Below are 22,430 nucleotides of genomic sequence, written 5' to 3'. Positions count from 1 at the left end.
CCAATCCACTAAAAAGGCCCAGTCATTCACAAAGCGTGCTTTGCTCTGAATTCCACAAAAATGGCTGGCCAACAAAACTGCTTCAAAAAAGCTGTTTTCTCTTTAGCAGTCAGAACGGTTCTCCCTTTCAAAATCAAAATGTCTTTGCAAAAGTATTGAATCTGGAACAGCCTTTTGCCTCTTCCTTCAACCAAAATGGTTATTAACATTTTCAGGAGATTAACTGATTATGAATTTCAGGGGCTTCCTCTACTAGAACTATATCGAATGATTTTTTTGTTTAAATCAGTCAATATTACTGATAGAAATATTATTCTTTGCCTAATGTTTTCCTGACCATTTTCTACAAAATTACAAAATAAGCTTTACTAAATTACTGCATGACCAAACCATGTGAAGGAGGATGCATGTACTGTTTAATGTCTGTGTTTCTCAGATTTGAACAGGGGTGCAGTGCTGCCAGGGTGCTGTTCCAGCACCCCATGGGGCCACTCCAGGCACCCCACGGGGTGGCTCCGGCACCTCCTTGTCGCCATTTTTAGAGAGCTCCAGCATCTTAAAAAATTAGCACCGCACCCCTGGATTTGAATTTTCATGCCTTGAGGAATGAAACAAGTCCTAACACATAGTAATGAAGCATTGCAATCTCGGGTGTATTTAGGGTTGTAATTTTATCATTAAATAATCAAATAAGTCCTTCAGTAAGGAAAGCACATTTTTTCTCACAACTTTTGGCTGTTTGCTTTTTAGTCTGAAATTGAAAGCCTGGTTTAATTTAAAAATGATTAAAATAGGCAACTGTCATCCCCCCACTCCCCATATTGTTTCTTATAGTTTTAACTTTAAATTTATTATGCTTTTCAGTGTTATTTTTAAGTATTAACATTATTATGCTATTTGACCAAATATTTAAAATTGACCTTTACCCCCAACAAGAAATGACCAACTCTATATCATTGTTCTTCATTTGATGTGTTTGAGGCTATATGGTCATGTGATTGGCTGATTTTTCTCTGCCTTTTTGAGTGGGATTGCAGTGCTTTGTTAAATTCTGAGTAAAGACATCACTAATATTCACTCCATAACAATGTAAGCATACAACTTGCTTTGTAAATATCTGTTTAAAATAGTACATAATTCAATAAGATGCTATCTGTTTGAGATGATTCAATATTTTGGGGAAAAAAAGATTGTTAACCACTTTTTTGAAGAACAAACTCTGCTGATGACCATTAAAATAAAAATACTGAATGATTTAACGTTGAAATAATCAATACCTAAATATGACATTGTGCTTTTCCTTCTACAGGACACAGCGATGGGGCCAACCACAGATACAAGAGAGGTACCGTGCTTTAATTGGCTTTGAAATATTCTGAAATTGGCTTTGAAATATTCTGAAACAAATTACAGTACGTCTCTGAAAACATTTTCAACAGCATAATTATTCTGATATTTCAAGTTTCCTGGCAGTTTGTGACTTGGAGCAATCCTAGGGGCATGCACAAGGATTTTAATTAGCTCTTTTTTTTAAGAGAGGCGTGTGTGAAAATCATTAATGTTACAGTTTCAACATGTAGACCAGGCCTGACAATAGTTGATCATGGCTATAGGGGAGCACAAACCTGTTGCTTTCTCCACCTTTCTCAGACCCTCTAATTATTGGCTTGTTGATTGGTGATGCAAGCGCTTGGTTTAGTTTGTGGTTTTTTTGGAGCAGGATCTGTGGGCCATCTTCCTTTTCCTTCTGCATATTTATTGTAACCAGTGCAGCTAATCACAGTCAGCTAGATTTCCCCAGTGATGATGAATAATATTCTTTTAGTCCTTCATGGTTGCACCCAGCCATGCCAGTCAGGTGACAGTTTAGTGATGTCGTTTGCTGAAAAGGGAATTAATTGGTTGCTGTCAATCTTCTATTTTTATTTTAACTAGGCCTAGTTCATAGACATGCAGTCTCCAGAAGCATCCCCTGCACAATCACTACAGTAATAACCATATTTTAATAAAATATTTTCTTATTTTTACTGGAACAAATCAAAATGCCTGTTAATATTACTGTGGACATGAAATTGCTGATTGGCTCATCTGCTTACATGGAGTAAAATATTTTGGAAAACTCGAGAATATTTTTGCTTTTTGATTACAAAGAAAAAAAATCATTCTAATTTAATGAAATTGTGAAATGTATAAAATTCATTGGTGGTTCAACGTTGTCATTTCTGTAAGGATTTAGGATAGGTCTCTGGGATGCAACAGTAAATAAATTCCTCAGGGCTGTCTGTAAAGAGCCCTTGAATAAACTACATATACCTCGAGCACACACTGGATAATCTGCAATGAATATTGTTGGATGTTTCAAACCCATGAAGCACATATACTTTGCAATCTAAAGTAGACATTAAAAATAAGACTGCAAAAAAAACTGTGCATATTTTGCCAAAACATGGTTGAGATAAATCAACCTCCCATTCATCAACTCCGTCTATTGCCTCCTGATGTCTCAGGGAAGATCCCATCATATTGAAAGACCCCATCACATTGAAAGACCATCCCACCCCAGTCACACTCGACTTTTTCCTGTCCTGTCATGCAGAAAACGTACAGTGTGAGCATGTAAAGACAAAACTCCAGATTCAAGAACCATTTCCTTTTTGCTATTATCACATTGTAAAAATGGACCTCTCATTGATAAAGGACGATGCCACTGCACTATTTCAGTTGTACTTTTCTCCACCCTGTTCTTTGCCTTAATGACACTGTACACTGCACTCTTTGACTTTCTGTAACACTACATCCTGTTGTTTTGTTTTATTATTGCACCCCCTTTTTTAGTTGACTAGAATGGATTGTACATGACGAGAAATAATTCAATTCAATCAGCAATGTGTGATGAACATCCTTAAGTTTCTCATTTGTATTTATACAGATTTTAAATATTTAATTGTTACAGCTTGAATATACAAATTTGTTAAATTGTGCTATATGTTTATTGACTGTTATAATTGAAGAGTTACATTCATTTGTTAGTGCGCATGGCATTCAAATTTGCTGTGAAAGTTAGGAATATCCAAATAGACGTAAATATCTGCTATTGATCTGTAAGATTGCAGAGATGCTGCTGTATTTTTGTTGAGATATAATCAACAAGAAGTGAGTTTGTTCTGTTTCCTGAATAGAAAAGAAAAAATCTATGAAATCTGCTCTCATTTTGTATGAATGCATGTCCAGGGCCAGTGTAATTTCACCAACAGGCAGGTTAACAGTCTGGCAAATGATGAAACATTGAAAAGTTGTTGGAACAATTTGAGTTCCTCTTCAAAAACAGTTTTATGATGGGGTGAGAGGCAGTGGGGGAATACAGGTTGGAATGCAAACGTAAATTAGAATTTTATCACAGAAGGTTTAGCCAAATTAAATAGCCTCATAAAGCCTCATTCTAAATGCTGATGCTATTGATAAATTGATAATCAGGATCAGATTTAAAATGTGTACACATTCTTTGGCTTCCGCTGACAAATTGCACGATGTTAGACAATGTTTCAGATTAGGTCGGATATCAAATCACCTTTGGTAGAATAAATTCAATTTAATGTTTTCTAGAACATCAATTTATTAGTCACATTCCAAATGTTCTAAAATCCCTCTCACTTTCACCAAATGTTTTTCACACTGCTTCTGTTGTTTTTTTTACTCAACTTCTCCTGTTTGAATTTCTGATATAAAAGAGATAAAGTTATTTATTTAAATAGATTAATATAATTTTTTTTAAATCATTCTATTTCAATTTATTCTCTGTCAAGGTTAGATTGCTATTAAAATGCACTGACACGTCCACACAATATGTGTCAATTCTTAAGTCTGTTCAAAATGATTGATTTTTTTTAAAATTTAAAATACAGTAAAAAAACTTTATTTGATGATTTCTGTTGCACATGAGCAGCTCTGCAGTCAGGTAGCTGTACAGCACAGAAACAGGCCCATTGGCCCCTCACTTCTGTATGGACTGTGATGCTTATCTAATTAATTCCATCTGCCTTTACATAGTCTACTTTCTCAATTCCCTGCCTGTTCATATGTCTGTCGAAATAACTGATCAATGTGAAATCTCAATTAGGAAAAGTGCACAATTTTTCATCTGATTGGATGACTCATCTCTGTATTTGCTTCTGGGCCAGAATTTGGTAACATTTTAGGAAATACATATTGTCATTGACAAATGATACTCAGCTTCCTTTGATGAATAAAGGGACCGTCTTATTCTGCATCATTAATCTCTGTCACAATTCAGATTCATTTTCAGTACCCCCTTGTGAAAGACATCAAAATCATGGTGAGAGGTGAACTGATTAGGACTGGATTGGCTTAGTCTCATGCATCCATTCTTCTGCTATTATGTAGTCATTACATTCTAGTGCATGAAAGCAGTACTGCTTTATCTTTGCAAAGTCCTGGGATATTTTTGATTGGTCATTTGTTATGACAGACAAATTCTTTTCTGCTTTCTAACTCTGCTGACACTGAGGGTGGAATCTCAATCATTAGATTATTATTTTTGAAAAAAGTCAGGTGATATCAGAGAAGGATTCATCACTTCCCATATTTGTCAAAAGGGCTAAAGATACCTGGATGAGTGCAGCCCCAAAATATCTCAAGAAAGGGCACTGTGACAGATTATTTTGTGTTAGGATTGTATATAGATAGGTTTTTGGGAGATAAATTGGGGCAGGTTTGTTAGTATAGGTCACATTCAAACAGATTTTATTTAAAATATTGGAGCCCTGCTCATTGCTAGACATATTGGCCTCAGAGCCTTTGCAAAAGCTTTGGAGAGTGCCCAAGAGACTTCACTAATGGATGTTGTTTACAAAAAGGCAACAGATGAAAGAGCTTGTCAGAACCGCAGACTGCCTGGAGTGGAACTTGCTCTTTCCAGGAGGGTCATTTTGGTTTGCAAGGAGAGAGAGTCAAACAGGCTTTTTTCTTTGGGTGAGAAACAGACCGAGGCAGAGATCAGTTCTGCAGTTTTATAGTTAGCGTAATGCCTTTACAGTGCCAGCAATTGTGACCGGGGCTCAAAACCCGCGCTGTCTGTAAGGATTTTGTACTAGCGGCGGCAGGTTCAAGTGTGCTGGACCATGGGAGTTACTGGACCACAGAGAGGTACAACCTATATTAGGTCTTGATACACCTCCCCTTTTCCTATTTCTTACCATTCATTTTTTTTAAAATCCACTTTCCCATTTTTGATGCCAAGGTAGATCATCTCATATTGCATCTGTCATGACTTTGCACACTTAGACAACTTGACCAAACTATTCTGGAGCTTCTCTGCATCCTCTTCATTGGCTCACGCTCTTATCCAGCCAACCTGGAGACACTAGATCCTGCAGTACTCCGCTGTCACTGCGTACCCATCAGAAATTGCTGCTAAAGTGAATTGCTTATTGTCATGTGAACCAGAATTACTTTGTCTTGCATGAGATCTGGGCAAGCCAACCTCGATGTAGTACGGCATGTCATTCCAGAAATAAAAACATAGGGTTACAATAAAAACAAAAGTGCAGGATATAATGTGAAAGTAATAAATATACAGTTGGGCAGTGCAAGACATCATTTTTTTTGTTTCCTAGCTGTCAACCAGCTTCATGTTCATGAAGTCCATTTTCCCCAATTCCACATGCTTTAATTTTGCACACCATTGTCTTGCATGGAACTCTATGGAGTAGACACTTCATCTACTTTTTCTCTCCTTTCTACTCCAAAAGTTACAGCTTCAAAAAAATAAATTCCATAAAATGCCTAACAGATAAGATGATGATGCTTTGACATGCTGGATTTTGGGAGATGGTGTCTAAAATATAAATGATGCTGCACAAATTAAATAACAATTTAGGTACATTAGAAAATTAAAGCCTTGGTGAAATAAGGGGATGAACAGAGTATGAAGAAATAGCTTCCACTTTGGAAACTTCTTCAGCTAACTGCGTTTTAAAAAAAGCTGGCATCTCAAATAAGACATTGATCGACTGAGGATATGTCCTGAATAATGGTCTAAAGGTATACCGCCTCATGGGCATTCAATAACTTAAATGTCCTTTCAATTTTTAGATGAATTCATAAATCAAATCTTCAGTTTATTTTTATGAAAATTGAATATCAATGCCTTTCAAGTGATGCAAATATTGTGGCAAAGGCAAAAATATCAGAACTTGTCCTAATTTAAGCTACGACTTCATACAAGATTTCATCATCTTTTATATATTAAAGCTCAATCACACAATGATGCATTCTTGTTGTGACAGACTTGGAAGCATTTGAGATGAGCCCAGTTTGTGAGGTTAGAGGAGGTGGTTTTGGAAACCTGTTCCTCAAAAATTCATCTGTCCATTGATTGTGGCCCCTTCACTTTTATAATGCTCAGTTTCTATCTGCCTTTTATTTGAAGGGAATGATAACTTACCTGGTACATTTTTCAACTCCATCATGTATCTCATTGACTTGACTGAAGAGACTCTTTGTATTTTTGCGTTATGAATGCCATCCAGTTTTTCACATTTTATCTCTCAAGTCTCTGCAACAATTCCATGATAGACCTTAGACTTTCCATTAATTCTATAAAAAGTAGTATTGATTTAGACAGTGACATGCCCTTCTGGCACATGAGCCAGTGCCGCCCAAATATCCCAATGAACATACAACCCCTGTATATTTTGAAAGGTAGGAGAAAACTGGAGCCTCTGGAGGAAGCCCAGGCGGACAAGGGGAGAACATATAAACTCCTTGCAGACAATGCCAGATTCGAATCTGGGTTGTTGTCAATGTAATAGCATTGTAATAACTGCTAGCTAACAGCGATACCTATTATCCCATATTCCCATTAATCCTATATGCAAAATAAAGTAGGGAAACACAACAGCCAAGTCATAAATACTGATGAAGGGGTCAGGTCTGAAACATTGCTTGCCGTTTACTTCCTATAGCTGCTGTGTGACCTGCTGAGTTTCTCTAGCACTCTTCTGAATAGGTTGGAACTGTTTTCCTTCAAGTGAAGGAGGCTGTGGGGTGACATCATAGAGGTATAAAAATTCTGAAGGCATTGATGTGGTGAACATTCAGTCTTTTTTTTCCCAGGGTAGAGGAGTCTAAAACTAGAGGAGGTAGAGTTAAGATGAGAGGGGAATGATTTAAAGGAGACCTGAGGGGGTATCTTTTTCATTCACATGAGTGACTATAAAGGCTGTCAGTATAAATGATAGAGACTGGTACAAGTGTTACATTTGAAGGATAGTTAGACAGCTTTAGGGCATATGGGTCAAACGCAAACAAATGAAACTACCATAGTTCAGGTAGTCAGCTCAGCTGACATGAATATATTGGGCCAAAGGTCCTGTTTCTGTGCTGTAAAATTCTGATTCAGTGATATCTATGACCTTCCAATCTGTGGGAAGCATCCCAGAACATTTTGATTTGTGAAACAGGGACATTTCTATCTTCATATCTTCTCACTAAAACATTAGCACAGGAGTCATCAGGCCAGCTTTCAGTCTCATTAATTTCTCAAACACTCATTTTGTAGTAATTCCAATTTCTTTTAGCTCCTCATTTCTTCCAAATGATGAGCCTCTGCTCTTTCTTTTGAGGCTAAAGTGTCTCAGCTGAATTTGGTCACAAAATGTTTGCTTACTTTTTTCTACCATCTCATTTTTCAAAGAAATGTTCTCCTCCCTCTCTGTGAGAGAGCCACAAATGCTTCAGCCAATTTTATTTTACATATCAACAGATATGTTTCTCAGTTGTTCATTTACTTATCAATGCTTTATTCTTCCTTTGTGAAGTCTAAAATCCTTCAAATCGTTACACTTACGCATTATTTTCTTTAACGCGATAACTATTTTTGACTTGGACTGACACAGCCCACTACATAACAGGCAAAACACTCCCCACCATTGACCACATCTGCAGGGAACACTGCCGTCAGAGAGCAGCAGCAATCATCCAGGATCCACACCGCCCTGCACTTGCTCTGTTCTCGCTGCTACCATCAGGAAAGAGGTAGAGGTGCCACAAGACTCGCACCATCAGATTCAGGAACAGGTGTTACTGCTCCACCATCAGACTCCTCAACAACAGACACAATCGAAGACTCTTTTAAGGACTCTGCACATTATTTTTCATTGAAGACTTACTTTCTGTATTGTACAGTTTATTTACATTTATCTCTTTTATTGAGTAAGGCTCTCTGCTACCACAACTGATAAATAGAAATTCTGCCTGGCCCACAGGAAAAGAAATAATGATAGGATTGTATGTGATGTGTGTGCACTCTGACAGTAAATCTGAACTTTGACTGTTTGATAGCTGCGTTTGGATTACCTTTCCTATATTTCCCTAAAAGGATGTACTTTATCTGTAACTTATGTATTAATTATTTTTAAATGAGCAATTAGTGGTTGACTTCATTCCTTTTAATTCAGTCCCTCGATCCATCAAACCCAGTTTATCCCTCATGCATTCCTAGTTTGCTTTGCTTACATACAAGATCCTGGTTTCAGATTAAGCAAAATCATTCTGTATTCATATACAATTCTATTATTTTATTTTCACTATTATGGTTAAAGGTCCTTCAACCATCAAAACCTTGAGGTGCCATGGCTAAATGCCACCATTATCTGATGAAAAGAGAGGTGGGTTTGTTTGCCCTGCACAGAAGTGCTTGCATGGGCTCAGGCACATCTACATGGGTTTGCTAATTATTGCATGGACTTCATTTCCCTACAATGTCTGACACATATTCCTTTACTTTTGTTAGTAGGAGGAAATCTAGGTGGATTTTCCATCCTTAGTCACTCTTTTTCAAGCGATGCTTTGCAGTGTAGATGCAATAGACTGAAATCTTTTTCAGTGTACAGAATGAATGCATTCTCAAAATAAATCCTCGCTTTGATCCCTGTGATTAAGATATCAAAAGATATCATTCAATATTATTCCATTCTATGAGAGATATCCATGTTTTGGATTTGTTCGAGTGGAAAATATTGAGGTAAAAGTTATGGTGATTGTGCAACTTGAACATCATATTTTATTACACTGTAGAAAAAAATTATTTGAAAGGTAGATTCATATCAGAACAATTACATACGACACAGTGAGATCTTGGAAACAGCTGTTAGTTGAAATGCTATTAATGGTAATTGCTGATGGAGGAATGTCAGCCAGGACGCTGCCAGACCTGCCCAGGTTACATTTGAACAGAGTCATTACTGCTTGAAGGTCTGCTTGAACTGGCAAGCTCAACAAAAGGCAGTATGCATTCCATCAATGTTGAACTTGCGTGTCAATATAAATAACATTGTGAAGTTGTAGTGAGAGTGACATAGGTGGAAGAAACACTGCACTAACACATAATAAAGAAATGTGCAATGAAGAATGATTTTTTTGACAAAATAGATCACATTTTTTAAACGGCTATTGTCAGCCACAGTGAGTGATATCTGAAAGATTGGCTGTTTCCTGACTTTAGAAAAGAGCCTGAATCAGACATGATTCATTTTAACAGCATATTAGTCTGTTAAAAGGCTTCACAACACTGGCAAACAGAATGGCTGAAAACTTCAAATAAACAACTGATCAAAGAATAGAACTAATACCATTTAGTCACTAAGCAGACAAAGTTCATTCATATTCTCTCGCTCCCCCCCCACCTCCTCCCATATCCTCCTCTTCCTCCACCCTTCCATCCCTATCTCCTGCAATAACTCTGCTGGCTGAAAGGATTTGTTATCCCATCCATGAGTCTTCTAGACAAAAAAGCGGTACCACTTATTGGTGACTTAATTCAAAAAAATCTATTCGCCTGAAGGCAGTCTTATTTGGATACTCTGAAAATGGACGGAGCAATGAGCAATTTTCATCTTTCATGATGAATTTAATAAGATGTTACCAGATTATTTTCTTGTCGAGAAGCAATCAGATCGCCACGCTGCCTCAAACATCCAGGCTTTTACAAAGCAATTCATATAATTAGATTGGTCTATGTAAATATTTGTGGTAAGCAAGGCAAGATATCCCAGGGGTGGGGGGGGGGGGGGAATTGGAGGGGATATCAACTCTACATAAACAAAGGTTTAAAAAGCAGGTCAGAGGCGAATACTCTGTGATTAATGTTACATCTTCCGACTCCACAGAGCCTTTCCAATACCCAAGTTGCATTTCAGAGTGGTGACTACATACATCCCATGAAGTGAACAAAGTCTAAAATAGAACAGGAAGCTCAGCATTGTCCAAGAGCAAACAGCTGTTTCATCAGTACCTATCCAATACGGTCACGATTCATTCCCTCCAATGCAGAGGATGTATGTTTTATTGGAGCTATGCACCAAGGCTTTTTTTTCCCCCCGCAGTAATTTCCATTCATGGAAGGAATAGGCTATTTAGCCCTTCATAATTGCAAAGCTGTTCAGGAAAATTGTGGCCAATCTTTCACCATAACCTCATCCTCGCAACCTCTCCCACTGTTCTTTGATCCCTCGGTAACCAACAATGTATTAACATTTATCTTGAATCTATTTCAATCTGCTCTCTGGAGTAGTGAATTCCAAACAATGGGAAAGTTTTAAATGAAGAAACTTCTCCTGATCTCGACTTGAAAAGAACAATCGTTTTTTATATTTTCCATAGTCTGAGGGAACTGCAACCACTTGGCCAACTCCTGGAAAATTGTTTATATGGTTGAATGGGATTCAATTTTGTTCTTCTCTTTAGAGTATTTTAGGCCAGTTTACTCAATCGATCCTCATCGAACAAGTTTGTCATCCCATAACTCCTCACTTATTCGATCTTTGTATCTTCTGGCCAAGTGGCATCCTTCTCCCAGCTTAGTTATCCAGATGGCGTTTTATCATCAGTCTCAAATGTGTTGTCCACATTCCTAATTGGTTTAGAGGCTGACTTATAGGGCGAGGTGTTACAGTCCCTGAAGTTTCAGTATTGGTTGGAAAAATCCTCTTTCATAGCGGTTGCCTCAATTATAATAATGGAGGATGACCACTAGGGAATAATATCTGATACTGGGCACATCTTCAGTTGCTTTCCCTGGTATCATTGGGTGTTTTGGCCTTTTAAACGCAAGATACCCTCTGCCACGGCAGGACCAGTCTCATCAGTCCTTGTTGTGTCCCATATCCATTTCTCCTAGTGGTCATTTGGAGCCCAGATACCTACTTTTCAGCCAGAGCCAGTCTATAAATATCTACAGCCCAGGTTCTGATTTTGAGGTAATTCGTTGATTATACTTCCAGGCTTTGAGTGCGGGAGGGGTGGCATTCAGTCACCGCTAGTGTGACAGCAGTTAACAGCAATGCAGACTTTGGTACCTGAAAATGATCTGATATTTCCTAATAGTTTTTTTTGTTTGTTAAGCAATTCACAGTCTATTCCAGCATGTTATCACGGATCGCTTGGACCCTACCTTTAAAACCTCTGTGTCACCTGATTTGCAGCTTTGCATCCACTAGTTTATGCACATCCATTCCACCAATAATGATCTTCATCTCATTGAGTTGAGAATTTCTGTAGCCTTGTTACAATATCCTATTAACATAGTAACTAAAGTCAAACTAATTCGCCTTTGGTTTCCTGCTCTCTCAACCAAAAATAAAATCAAGGTCATCAAAACATCCAAAGCCTCTATCAGCTAGAAGGTCAAGAACACCAGGAGATTTTCATCAAGTCACATGTTCTTATTGGGACAATTTTGAGCTTTGAGGACCGAATAGCATTGTGGGATTATTCCTTATTCCTGAGGGTGAATAGGAATGGAGGATAAATGCTGGCCATGAAAGTTTCTTCAATTTTTATATGAAGTAATGTCCCTCCTTCATTGCAGAAATGGACCATTATCAATACCTTTGTTGACCGTTTTGGTGCTGCTTCATCAGTAGTGTATATAGATAAAATAATGCCTATGGCAAGCACTGAAATTGTGCCCCCCACCATTTTAAAGAAAAACACACATCAAGTTGACAATTGGGCAATTTTCACACACAATCAGGCTAGTTCTGAAGGTTGGCCACTTGTGGATTGGGCACTCTCTCAGAAGTCATGAATTCCAGTTTCCTAAATCAGCACCATTCCTTTCAGCTGTAACAGGGTTAGAAGTAGGATGGGCAAAAGGTTTTTAACAGCGAGAAGCAGTCTCTCTCGCTCTCTCCCTCCTCTGTTTAAAGCCTCTGCATTTGCCATGTGATTAGACTCATTTGCTTTGTTCGACAAGCCAGCATGTTAAATACCACTCCAGAGTTGGACACAGGAGCGCACTGACTGGAGAACTGCAAATACATTGCTGTTAACTGCTGTCACACTAGCGGTGATTGAATGCCACCCCTCCCGCACTCAAGGCCGGGTCGAACCGTCCTGACTGCAGACCTGCAGAGGGCAGCCTGCACCTGAACTTCCTTTCTCAACCTGGAGTAACTCTGCCCAGTTTCAGTCAGAACAGAATATGCACATGGTGGGTGGGGGGGGCGGGGGGGTGGGTGTTGGGGTGAACTCTTGAATTCTCACTACTGCAATTCCCTGCTTACTTCAATGAAAACCGCGACTCTCCCTTTGTTTTGTAAAATTCCACTGCAGGCCATGGATAACACAAGGGGTCTCCTGGTGAAGATCAGCATTGGGCAAGCCAGGTATGGGTTTTTCCGCCCCCGCTTCAGGCACATAATCTCTCCCCTTGCACTCTGTGGGATGCAAACATACATGTTACTGCCACTTATGGTCGAAATAAAGTCTTACCTGCGATTGTTCAGAGGGTTGCCAGTGCCCCCTCTGAGGCCTGGTTCGCCTAATGATATTACCAGCCCAGGGTGCAGTACTGCCGGAACTCACCAGGGTGCCAGTCCAGCACCTCACTGGGCCGGCATTTCATTGGGCTGCTTCGGGATTGCTCCAGCACCTTGCTCAATGCAGGATCAATGCACAAAATGGCCAAAGGAAGACAGCCATTTTGCGCATTGATCCTGCATTGAGCGAGATGCCAAAATGGCCCGGTGAGTGGCGGTCCCAGAGCAGCTGGTGAGATGCCAGAGCAGCGCTCCAGGGTGCTCAAGTGAGCCCTGGCAGCACTGCACCCCTGGGATGGAAATTTATTGTTAGGCTATGGACTTGGATAATGGGTGAGGTGAGGCAAGGACAATGGCACTCCCCCAACCCCCTCCCCATGCCCTAGATAGGCCCATGTGTATCATCTATGCATGAGGAATCAGAATATTATATCCAGGCAATTTATGGACAGCTCATTAACGAAGCTGTATCTTTGAAAAGAGTAGCTCAAAGGAGACAAGACTTCAGCAACAGACTTGTGGGAATTTAGCTTTATTAATTCTGTGCGTCTGGAAAAGATAGATGGTGGGTAAAGGGAGATACTGTACTAATTCCATTTGAGGATGGATCTGAGGACATAGATTGAAGATGAGCCAAAAGTAGTAGAAGGGAGGAACAGGGAAATATTTTTGGATATTAACATATTCTACTAGAGTGGTGGACATTCACAAGTGATTTCAAAAAGAAAACCTACAAAGAAATGCAGGGAAAAATCAAGGAGGTCAGGTTGATTACATGGGTCTTTTCAAGGAGTTGGAACAAGCTTCCAGCTCTGCTACAAAAATCATCTTGTGCACGTTGGCTCCCTGAATTGATTTCACCCTATTAGAGGTTCAACATTCCATTTCTCTCTCTGTCCCAAACTATATTCTCAGTAAAGATGCTGAGAATTTCTCTGGGAATTCTTGTGATCATCCTTTGTGCAGACAGCAGAAGGTCAGACCATATCGCTTTAAATTGTATTTTCAGCAAATCTGCAGAACTGGTCTGAACTTGAACTCCGAGATTCCGGAGTATTTTCAACCTATAATGTTTTGACTAATACTAGTATTCACACAAAGCCATCATTTGCTGGAAAAAAAGGCTAAAAGTGTATCACCTACAGCCGCTTCAAGAGAAAGTAGGGTTCATAAAATTTCCAAAAAATTGTTGTCCATTCTTTTTCCCAATTCCCAATGGAAAATTAATCTTTAAATCTACTTAACTGTTTCAATTGAAAGTCATGGTGTTTTATTTGCATAGTAAATTGACCACCGCCAGTGGGCTGATATCGCCTCCACCGTGCATCTTGGCGCCTCACAGTTCGGCGGGCAGCAACCTCCTTTGAAGAAGACCGCAGAGCCCACCTCACTGACAAAAGGCAAAGGAGGAAAAACCCAACACCCAACCCCAACCAACCAATTTTCCCCTGCAACCGCTGCAACCGTGTCTGCCTGTCCCGCATCGGACTTGTCAGCCACAAACGAGCCTGCAGCTGACGTGGACATTTACCCCCTCCATAAATCTTTGTCTGCCAAGCCAAGCCAAAGAAGAAGAATACAATCAAAGTTCATCTCATGAAGATATACTTTCAATGATACAACGAGCAGTTAACATCTCTGTCTCTGAAAACATGATTGCAAGTATTTGTGTCTTATTCTTTTAGTTTTTACATGTTGTTGGAAATTTTAAAATATATTAAATACTTTTAATTTTTCTTTATTGTTCAGTCAAGTCTTCTTTCTATCTCGATAGGCAATGTCTTCCACTTCTGCCTAATTAATATCACAAGCTATCATTGTGAATTGGAGATACTCGATTACTTCCCCTGTCAATTTGGTGTCCGATGCTTAGTTTTCCTTGGTGGCTATATCAGTTTTCACACCTAGGAAATTTAAAGTAATATCTAAATCCCAAATATGTAGCAGACCATAATAATGGCAAATTAACAATGGCTGCCCCCTACAGCAAATTAAGGACAACTGTATCCTTGAATCAAGATTCAAATTGAAGATGGAACAACTCTGATGGGTTGCACCGCACAAATATCTAGACCATGGATGGCCAAACTATGCACTCTGGGCTAACTGCAGTCCGTTGCCCATTTATAAGAGGCCCAGGGTGAATTTTAAACATAAAATGGAAAATGGCTCATTAAAACATTGTCTCCAACAATAAATTGTACTGTATGTGCATTGCATACTGGATGTCGCTGCCATTTTGAACAACTACTAGAACGACCGTTGAAATGTTGCTCATTGATGCAAATGTTTACCTCAGATGTTAAAATGTGGCAGAACCAAAAAGACGGAAAAGAGCAAGGGAGAACAGCAAATGGGAACATGAATACTTTTCACAGAAGTCATGGGGAAATGTGTTTGATTTATAAGAAATCTGTCAACTTTTATAGTCTATCTTTAAAGCTTATCGACAGATTTACACATTATATCAATGATTAAGATGGACACTTGGGCCATGAACTGTATGCACAGAGAGTTGTGGAGGAATGTTGAAGACTGCCTTATCCCTTTCTTGATCATTTTTCCTGTTCTTATTTTGCACCCAGATTTTTATTTTGCACTGCTTTTTGAATGAGAGTTTTAAAGTGTTATTGTGTCATTAAACTTAAATGTAAGAGCAGCAGATACAAAAATGCCGACTGTAATATGTGAGCACATCAATAAACTAATGTCAATATTTAAACTATGTTGTATAGTTATTATGATAGAAAATGAATTGTTGATAGGCACAGAGGTTTTCTGGTTTAAAAACACATTTTCTTGCAGAATAACTGGTTGAAAACTGCCAGGCTTAAGATCGTTTGGGCTGATATTTTTTTCTGTATGTGCCCCACATCCAAAATGGTTTAGCCACCCATTCTCCAGACAAAAGCATTGCACATCCTCATGACATGCTTTTTGAGTGTCTAAATCAGGCTGTGCATGAAACCAACATACATGGGCACTAAGTAACACTTCCTGCTGAATTTCGACTTGTCACCACTGTTATGAAGGATGAGCCTGGCCTTATTGCCAGACGATGTTCCTATCAGATCAACATTGCTACATTGTCTATCCATTGTGGGGAAAGGTCTTCCAGACAGACCACATCCATTAGGAAGTGGTCGCACAGAAGAGACTGCGAGAGAAGGACTTGAGGGATACTTTGGGATGGTTCTCTGACAGACCTCTCAGATCATTTCCAATTACTAGAGAGTCTGGATATGATCTGTCACTTTATCACCCAACACGAGCAAGAATCTTGCTTAGATGCCAGTGAGAGGAGTGATCCAGGTCAAATATTCCTGTATGGACACTTCATTTGAATTAATATTAATGTAAAATTCAATTGGCCACCTTTTAGCAGCTATAGTTTTGCTGAAATGTTTGGAGAAGGATGCAAGTTTGCTTGTCACTGCACATCCTGGGCAGTTACGCTGTGAAGGATCTTCTGAATTACAGACAGTTTCCAAGAAAGAATACAAGCTGAAAGGTACATTCAATGCTGCTGGAAGATTATCAGCTCAGTGAAATATGCTCTTTGGTGTACTTGAAATCTGGCCATCTACCAATACATGAAGATGTCAGTGAGAGAATGCTGGTTACTGGCACATTCCAAACTGCAGGAGCAAGTGCCCTGAAAGTTAATGCAGCCAATGCAAAGGCTTTGTGGGGAAGGATCACAGTCTAGAGTCTTTCAACCACTGCAGTTTAAGGGGCTGACTCCAGTGGGGAAGCTCTTCAAACAAAGGAAGCATGCAAAGTGCCAGGAGGCTGCATGTGTAGAAATGGTGCTCAGCAACACTTTTATTCAGAATAGAAACACTGAATGCATTGTGTTCTTGTTGTGCATATGTATGCTTTAGTACAGAATCAAGTGTATTCACGATATATAAATATTGAGTTCATAATAGCAAAGGCAGCCAGTAGAAGATGTTTACAAGGAACTTAATTTCCTTCTGTAGAGTATGATAGGTTCCATTGCTCTAGATTATTTTACTGAGGAATCATTATATATTTTTTAATGATAATGAGTTTTTAAACATTCATACAAGTACAATGGATATATGTATTTCATCTTGTATTCATATGTGTGATTTCTTAGACAACACATGGATGAAGGAAAAGGTTCTTTACTTTAAAGTTGTTTTAAACAGTACCATGAGGCTGCAAGCCTCCATTACAGATCTTGTTCTCTGTCTTCCCCCCCCCCCCCCCCCCACTGCTGGCAGCCAAGTCTAATCAAACAGGAACTATAATCATGGTCTCACTAGTGGCCATGCAAACATGATCACTATCAGTACAATGTGCAATAAAATTCTTACAGCCAATCTTTGTTAAAAACAAAACCATTCCCATAGGATAGAGTATATTAAAATACCATGCAGAAAGAGATAATAGATTTTTTAAAAATAAATATTCAGTTACAGTGGTGAAAGGAGAAAAAATAAGGTGTTTCAATGGTGCAAGCAGGTATTTTTCTGTGGTGCTGGAATAGTTTATGATTAAGGTAGGAAGGATAGGTTCAAGAGGCTTATAGCCATTGGGGGGGGGAAATGTGTTCATGAACCTAGAGGTGATGGACTTCAGGCTTCTGTGCTTTCTGCCTAAAGGTAGCTGAAAGGAGTATTATACTGAGGACTCAAATTATATTTTTAATGATAATGTATGCATAAACATACACATACACTATAGCACTCTATCACTACATCCTCTTTCCTTGAGATGTTTAATCTAACATGACATACTCATACAGTATTCATTTCAATTTAAAATTCAACATAAACATAAACACATCAGCAGCACAAACTTTTTAAGTGTGCAGTTCTTTTTCTTCTAGAGATTCAGTCTGTTAGGTGCTTTGATAACACATGTGCATCTTCTTGACACAAGTGCTTGTGTCGGCTCTGCTGGTTCACTACTGTCTAGCACTGATGGTATTTCTTCTGATACTGGATCTTCTGCATTTCTCTGTTCCTGTAATGTCTCTTGCGTTTTCAGCAGGCTCTTTCAATTCCTTCTCAGTATTGGACCATCCTCGGTTCTGACAGATTTACTTCCTCTAGAACAGTGGCCTTTTTTTGTCCCAAGCATTAGAATCTCTGAGTTTCACTGTATCGTATTGTGCCAGTGGCCCTAAGCTTCTTATTAACATCATAGTTTGCTTTTTGTCTCCATGGCAGATGCTTTTGGTTCCATTCGACATCTTCGACATCTCTGTTCTTGTTTGGGTCTGCAGAGTAGGGAAGTGTGGTGCATAGTTTATGTCCCATCAGAAGCTCAGCGGGTTACATGCCATGTTCAAGTAATTAGAGCTAGATATGGATCTCAGCCACTGTCTAGTGCTTTCTTGAGCAAAGAATTTCATTCTCTGCTTTACCTTTTTACTGTGGATGCTGAGGACTTGAAGTCACATGTTGAAAATCAATCTCTTCCGCAAAGTTCTGGAATTCCCTACAGCCGTACCATGGTCCATTATCACTGTAGAAAATTTGAGGAATTCTCTGTCTTGCAAAGACCTGTTTTGTATATTTGATCACACAAGCAGCAGACGTGCTAGGAAGCAGCACAATCTTCAGATAGTTCAATAAATAATCAATAATCAGCAATGAATTCTTTCCATCCATGCGAAACAGATCAATCCAAAATTTCTGCCATGGTTCTGCTGCTGGTTTGTCAGTTATGATCATGGGTTCTTTTGCCTGCTTTGTGCAATGTTTAAAACAGGTCTTACAGCTTGAAACCATCCTGTCAATGCCAGCATTTATCTCTGGCCAATAACCAGCAGTTTTGGCCCCCCTCTTGCATTTTGCCATTGGAATTGGTATTGATATTGCCTGGTGTCCCTTACCTATCTTTTACATTTAAAGGAGAGGTTATGAGCTGGGTGTTAAAGCATTGCCTAATTTTCTTCTGTTAGGTCAAGTTATTTAAACTGAAAAACTGTCACCAGTCTTCATAAGAAGATACTTTCAGGAATATACACTACTGACCTATTACCAATATCTATAATCTGTAAATGTGCATTTAACTATATTGTTGAATACCATAAATTGGCCAAGGTTGCCAATTAAAATATTGTAGAGAGTTTCATGTATTCAAAACAAAAAAAGCCGAACCTAAAATTACGAAACCCATTACTGGAAGGATAATCTCATTTGAATAATTCATCTGATAATATCGTCTGATCTTGTTGATAGTTGGCATGTGCTTGCATTCACTAATAACTAGTTAGATTTTGTGGTAGATTTTTTAACTAAACTTGCACTTCAGGGATACTTTCTGCAATTGACATCTTCTTTGGTTGGGCTGACATGAAATATCCTGTTCATTGATGGCTGTGGCAGTATCTATACTCTGGCCTCTCCAATTTGCAGGCAAATGCTTGTATGCCATCTGATATGATTATATTTTGATTTGGCTGCATTGATCTTGTTTGATAGTTTCTTGATGCTTTCAAGCACACATAAGACAACAAAGATGTATTTAAACTCCATAAATTATCCACACATTGTGAGAGTAGCAAACATAGTTAAATGGTAAGAAATAATAGCAGTGGAAATGGAGCAATTGAAATATAGGTCCTTTTATTCCCATGTCACTGATAGTCACAGTATTTATACGAATTCATCGAGAAATCAATACAAGCATTTACAAAAATACAGAGTAAATCATTGAGCATCTTTCATATCGATTATAAATATTTAAGTATTAAATATTTAACTGTAAATTTAATCTAAACAAATCGTAACTTCCAGGAAGAAATTAGTGATTGGAAGTTCTTAAAATGCTTATAATCTGGGGTAAACTACAAATAATGAAAATCATGTGTACGTTTGACCAAGTTGGAGGCATGAATTGTTATATTAAAGTATTGATTTAGCTTTGGATAGCAAAATATGTGTTTATTCAAAGGGATGGAATGAATTGCCAATTGTGCACATTTTCATAATTATGTATAAATTTATGCATTCTCAAAGAGTTACAGAATCATTCACCCAAGGAAAGGTTTGAATTTCATATTTAAACAGTTTGTTGAACTTTCCAATGTTTTTTCTCCATCTTTAAAATTGAAGAATTTTCAATCATTAAAGAATTAATGCTATCCCCTCCCCACAAGCTACCTGAAAGGTTGTTAGTCCTCATTTACCAATCATCTTTTTACCCTACATGTGAACTTTGCTGGGGCAATCTTCCATGCTATTGTTTTTCAAAGGAAACCTGAGACATTTGGTAGCAATTATAATCTTTAAAATGCAGCATACGCCCAGACTAAAGCAGAGATGATACAAGTACGAGAGTCCATCAGGAAATTGTAACGATACATCTCAATTGATTGCTGCCATAAAGTGCTTTATTCCAGGTCTGTTCCAGCACGATGAAGAAGTAACAAATTTAAAAAGTCTCTGAAAGTATCTATATACATAAAAGACAGCAGATCATGTTTGCATAAATTTAACATTTCTGTGCAAATGGAGGTGTGGGGGTAGGGGAGGGGGGAATATACCTATCACGTTTATAGCTGAATAGGAAGTGTCACGACATCATACATTTAGAACAAGCCCTTCAGCCTAACAGCCATGCTGACCAATATAGTAAAATAAATGCAATGTCTAGATTCTTCTGCATTGCTGAATATTCCCTGTTGCTGTGGAAAAGTATCAAGTTTCTTGGAGTGCACTTGGCGGAGAATCCCACCTGGTCCCTTAACACCAGCTCCGTAGCCAAGAAAGCCCAACAACGTCTCTACTTCTTGCAAAGGCTGAGGAAAGTTTACCTCCCACCCTCCAACCTCACTACATTCTACAGAGGATGTATCGAGAACATCCTGTGCAACCGCATCACTGACTGGTTTGGAAGCGGTACCTCCTCGGACCACAAGACCCTGCAGAGAATACTGAAGTCAGTGGAAAAGATCATTGGGGGCTCTCTTCCTACCATGAAGGACATCTACCACACTCAATGCAGGCAAAAGACAATGAACACTGCAAAGAACACTACACACCCCTCATGGAAATTGTTCTCCCTTCTGCCATTTGGTTGGGGTTACTGCAGCATTCGGGCCCTTACAAGCCTCAAACCATCAGACTTCAGAACTCTCAGAACCTTTGTGGATAGGCTACTATGGACTGTTACTGTATATCTCTTAATATTTTAATGTGTTTAACTTCTTTTCTAACATATTTATGTCAATATGCTTCGTGGTCATAAATAAAGGCAAGTTGATGAAACGCACCTGGTTTAACTCTTCGTGCTTTTGAGGGCAGTTCCTCAGCTAAATTTGATTCCTGCTTGTTGTGTTGATGCTCAATGTAAACAGAGCAGCCCAGTGAATCTTCATGTTTCATTTCCGATCCCAGTATTTGAAAAGAATTCAAAGCAGGATGCACCATTTAATGTAAAATGAGACACCCTTTTCCCTTGCATCCCTGCTGCTCATTTTCGAGTATTATTTCAAGTGGCCTAATCTTCAGTGTCAGACACTGTGAGACAACTGAATGTTTGAGCATCTCATCTTTTCACTTCAAACTTTTCAAAGGGATCTAATGTATGTGAAGGTGCCCAAACAATCACTAACCTTTAGAAACCTTTTGAAATTTAATTTAATAAGATTTCCAGATTCAAGATTTCTTTATTGTCATGTAAAAAAAATTATTTTGCCTGCCATAAGGCAAACAAAGAGTCTCCGTTAGTATTACATGGTACCCCCTTACAGTAAGTGTAAGAGAAGCAAAGGAAAGGGCCTTCAGAGACACTATTTGATCCACTGATAACGTGAGCACCAGATCTAAACGTCCAATATGATCAGATGAGAGTGAAAGCAAGGTTCCATTCTCCACCAAATGCTCGCTTTTGATAGCCAATAACTTCAATGCCACCTCTCTTCTGTCTCTCCTGCTTCACAAGAGCTCTTCACACTTCTTTCCCTCTCTCCCTTACTACATTCAGCAAACACACTCTACTGTGTCCTCAGTTTTCCTTTCAGATACATGCTTGTGTCTCTCGCACTCAAAAGGAACTAGACTTCTCATTTACTTTGTATGCAAACTCTTTCGTATCTGTTTTTTCTTGTTTAACAGTGCATGCACTTCTTTTACATTCAGAGGAACCATTTCGCTGGAGTTGTACATCCAGTCACGTAAATAAACCCATGTGTCCTATGCAAAGAAATCCTTGTACAAAGGAGAAGAGGTAAAACATTAGAGTAATCCATAATTAGCAAATTAGAACAGTAGTCCAGGCAAAGCCCTGACTTTTGAAGGAGAGAGGTGCACAGTTGTATTTCAAGCAGAGTATCAACATACTTTTTTTTGACCTTTATTCGCTGCAACAAAATACATCACTATTTCAAACAATCCTCGTGAGACAGCCATTTATAATAGATGGTCCATGCCGTCCATCCTATCTTGTTTATTTACCCTTGACATTTTTTTACCCAACATAAGCATTTTCCTCTGTGGTTTCAATAATAGGCTGAAACCTGCCTCAGCATAGAATCAGATATTGGCACTTTGCATTCTCAGAGGCTCTGCCCATGGGATGGTATCCTGCATGTTTAGGCAGAAGGAAAAG

At 38.8% G+C, this 22,430-nt stretch overlaps 1 protein-coding gene across 4 annotated transcripts in view; it reads left to right on the top strand.

Moving 5' to 3' along the window:
* clstn2a (calsyntenin 2a) overlaps positions 1-22,430 on the top strand; it is a 453,983-nt gene that overhangs the window by 122,017 nt on the left and 309,536 nt on the right. For all 4 annotated transcript variants that reach the window (XM_069896652.1, XM_069896653.1, XM_069896654.1 and 1 more), the window contains exon 2: positions 1,310-1,345. In XM_069896652.1, the coding sequence (XP_069752753.1) occupies positions 1,310-1,345 (36 nt within the window). The remainder of the gene's footprint in view (positions 1-1,309; positions 1,346-22,430) is intronic.

This window comes from Narcine bancroftii, chromosome 9 (assembly GCF_036971445.1).
Source record: "Narcine bancroftii isolate sNarBan1 chromosome 9, sNarBan1.hap1, whole genome shotgun sequence".
Taxonomy (NCBI): Eukaryota; Metazoa; Chordata; class Chondrichthyes; order Torpediniformes; family Narcinidae; genus Narcine; species Narcine bancroftii.
Note: the sequence above shows the minus strand (reverse complement) of the source record. Positions and strands in the feature narration are given on the sequence as shown.